Source organism: Amphibalanus amphitrite, unplaced genomic scaffold, assembly GCF_019059575.1.
Source record: "Amphibalanus amphitrite isolate SeventyFive unplaced genomic scaffold, NRLGWU_Aamphi_draft 000065F_arrow, whole genome shotgun sequence".
Classification (NCBI taxonomy): Eukaryota; Metazoa; Arthropoda; class Thecostraca; order Balanomorpha; family Balanidae; genus Amphibalanus; species Amphibalanus amphitrite.
The window spans coordinates 785,001-787,548 of record NW_024881561.1 but is presented as its reverse complement, the minus strand read 5'-3'; the positions used below and the strand labels follow the sequence as shown (position 1 = coordinate 787,548).

Sequence of the window (2,548 nt, the reverse complement as noted above, 5' to 3'; positions counted from 1 at the left end):
TGTCCATACGATCATTATGTCGTACGATCTTTATTCATTACGACTTTTTGGCATACGATCATTTTCCTTGACGATCTTTAGCGAATACGATCTTTTGTCCATACGAGCATTATGTCGTACGATCTTTATCCATTACGATATTTTGCATACGATCAACTGCCTACGATCTTCTGCCATACGATCTTCTGCTTTACGATCTTTTGTCCGGTTACCTACACTGCCCTCTCTATAAGCGTAGGTGGCAGCACAAGTCGCTTATAGATGACGCTAAAAGCTTCGTTTCTCCCGTTTCTCCCTACATATGGCCGCTCATTTGGCAGCACTGAGCGCTCATGCTCCAGCGCCCCTGCAGGCCTTTTCGGTAAACACTGAGCTCCCGGGCGGCGAGATGGGTGAAACCGGTGCCGCCAGCTCTGGCAAGAAAAAAGGTATGTAACTCTCGAGTGTGCCCATAGCTTTAAAACAAGCTTGTCTTTAAATCTACTGCTCATTTATGTGGTTGTTTCTTGTCTTTTGCCTATGTTTTGCTCGAATACTGACTTTCATTATAATCGTCTGATGCGCCATTTTGGCCGCATTAGATGGGCGTGTATTTATTTTTCAAAGTAATCGTGAGGTTATCAATTTTTTTTTCTTCATATATGCCTTTCATTCATCGATTATTGCTGAACTTTTAAAGTTCATGCATTTATCTTCATTTTCATATATTTTCCATACCAATAAATCTGGTTTCTTTCTGGTCGGCACAGAGTGGGCTGTAGGTCATCAGCATTGCGTAGATGAAGCATGTTTTCTATTATTTACCTTGTTTTATTTATTTTCAATTTTGCTCATGAATCCCAACTCATCAAGATATTATTCACATGAGTTTTTAGAATGTTTGCTTCAAAATTGATCCGAAATTCTGGGTTCATAAATGTCAGCTAGTTATTTCATAAACAAATTTTTGAGACATACATATGCAATCTTGATAATTGTAATCCTACTCCAAAGTTCAGTGTAATTAAAGCATGCACACATCATTTAAAAGATTAAATAAATTCCTCATTTGCTTCTGAAACTGAGTTATTTTGGGGGGATAACTGTGGTTGCTTATGCCTTGTTTTATGCTGCATAATTCTGTGTTCTGAGTTTCATTTTATTCTTATGCCTACACTTAAGGCTGTAATATTAAGCATGAAACTGCTTTGAAAACAACCATTTTCATCCTTCTTTCCAGGAAAGCAGCTATGTGGCACCTGCAACAAGAAATGTTCGGGAGAAGTATTGAAGGTGCATGAAAAGTTCTTTCACATTAACTGCTTCAAATGTAAAGGTATGTGCATTTATAAGGCACTTCTCATGTTCTTGATATGGTGACATACAATTTTGTATTTAAATGACAGCAGCTTTTATAAATCACTACTTTTTGCCCCAAACCTGACCATTTTTCATGTCTGTTATCTATTTTGTAGACCTCAACATTAATGCATCCTGTTACTGACTTCAGCCAGTGCATGCTATTTTAATTTCTTAACCCTATTCCTGGCGGGCTCCGCCGGGACAAGAAACTGGCGGGGGGGGCCGATTCGGCCCCCCCCTGAGATCTCGAGAACGAAGCAAGATAGCGACAAGCGGTAAACGGCATCGGATACGCACGGCCAAGATCTACAATTTTTACTAAGGTCATTTTCAGGTCAGGTCAAAGATGACGTCACAGGGGTCGAAAAAGTCAAAATGGCGGCGCTAGATATGGAGAGAGTTTTTCTCGAATAACTTTCGAATTAGTCAAGATAGGAACAAACTAAGGGCATCATCGTGATCCTCTCGTCAATCCGCATCGAATGATATATATGTTGACCTTGAAAGGTCAAGGTCAAAGGTTGACCTCAGGTCACGTGACCTCGAGGTCATCATGTATATCATTCGATGCGTCTTGACGAGCTGAACACAATGAGACCACGCACGCGTCTGTATCTTGTTCCTGTACGGAGTTATTGGCCAAAAACCTTTGGTGACCTTTGATGACGTCACATGACCTCACAGCTGCCCAACAGCAAAACAGACCTCAAGGTAGTGAAGGTTGATCGTATATGAAGTCATGTATGGTATATGGGGCCATTCCGACCCGTTTTAGTGGTAAAAACAGGGAGTTGATTTTTCCCCCATTGACTTATAATGGGGTGGTCGCGAAATTGACCTGACCTTAGGTCACCGATATCAAAATTCCGAGATATACAAATTGCACATACTGGTACCCTTACTAAACCCTGAAGAGAAGAAATTGATCGGTCAAAAACTCTAGCTCTGGCGTGATTGCAAACTTTTCTGAGGTAGGGTCACCAAACCGCCTCTGGTGACCTGACCTGAGGTCAGATCAACTCAAAATTTTCAGACATGTTGCGTAGAAGCCTTTTAGGAAAAGTCAGAAAATTTGAGCTTCCTAGCTCAACGCGTTTGGGAGTAATAACCAAAAAACCTCAGGGGGGGCTCCTGAGGCCCCCCCCCCCCCCCCCCGCCAGGAATAGGGTTAAATGTAAAGCAAGTTAGCACCAACAGCTACAACAGA

The 2,548-nt window shown here is 41.6% G+C and overlaps 1 protein-coding gene across 8 annotated transcripts in view; it reads left to right on the top strand.

The window, feature by feature from the left end:
* Positions 1-243: 243 nt before the first annotated feature.
* LOC122378819 (actin-binding LIM protein 2-like) overlaps positions 244-2,548 on the top strand; it is a 57,778-nt gene continuing 55,473 nt past the window's right edge. For 2 of the 8 annotated variants that reach the window (XM_043360344.1, XM_043360340.1), the window contains exons 1-2: positions 245-428; positions 1,220-1,315. In XM_043360344.1, coding sequence (XP_043216279.1) covers positions 302-428; positions 1,220-1,315 — 223 coding nt within the window. In that variant the 5' untranslated portion in view covers positions 245-301. Of the gene's footprint in view, positions 429-1,219; positions 1,316-2,548 lie in introns of all 8 variants that reach the window. The other 6 variants (XM_043360345.1, XM_043360341.1, XR_006256085.1 and 3 more) reach the window with 5 other exon arrangements.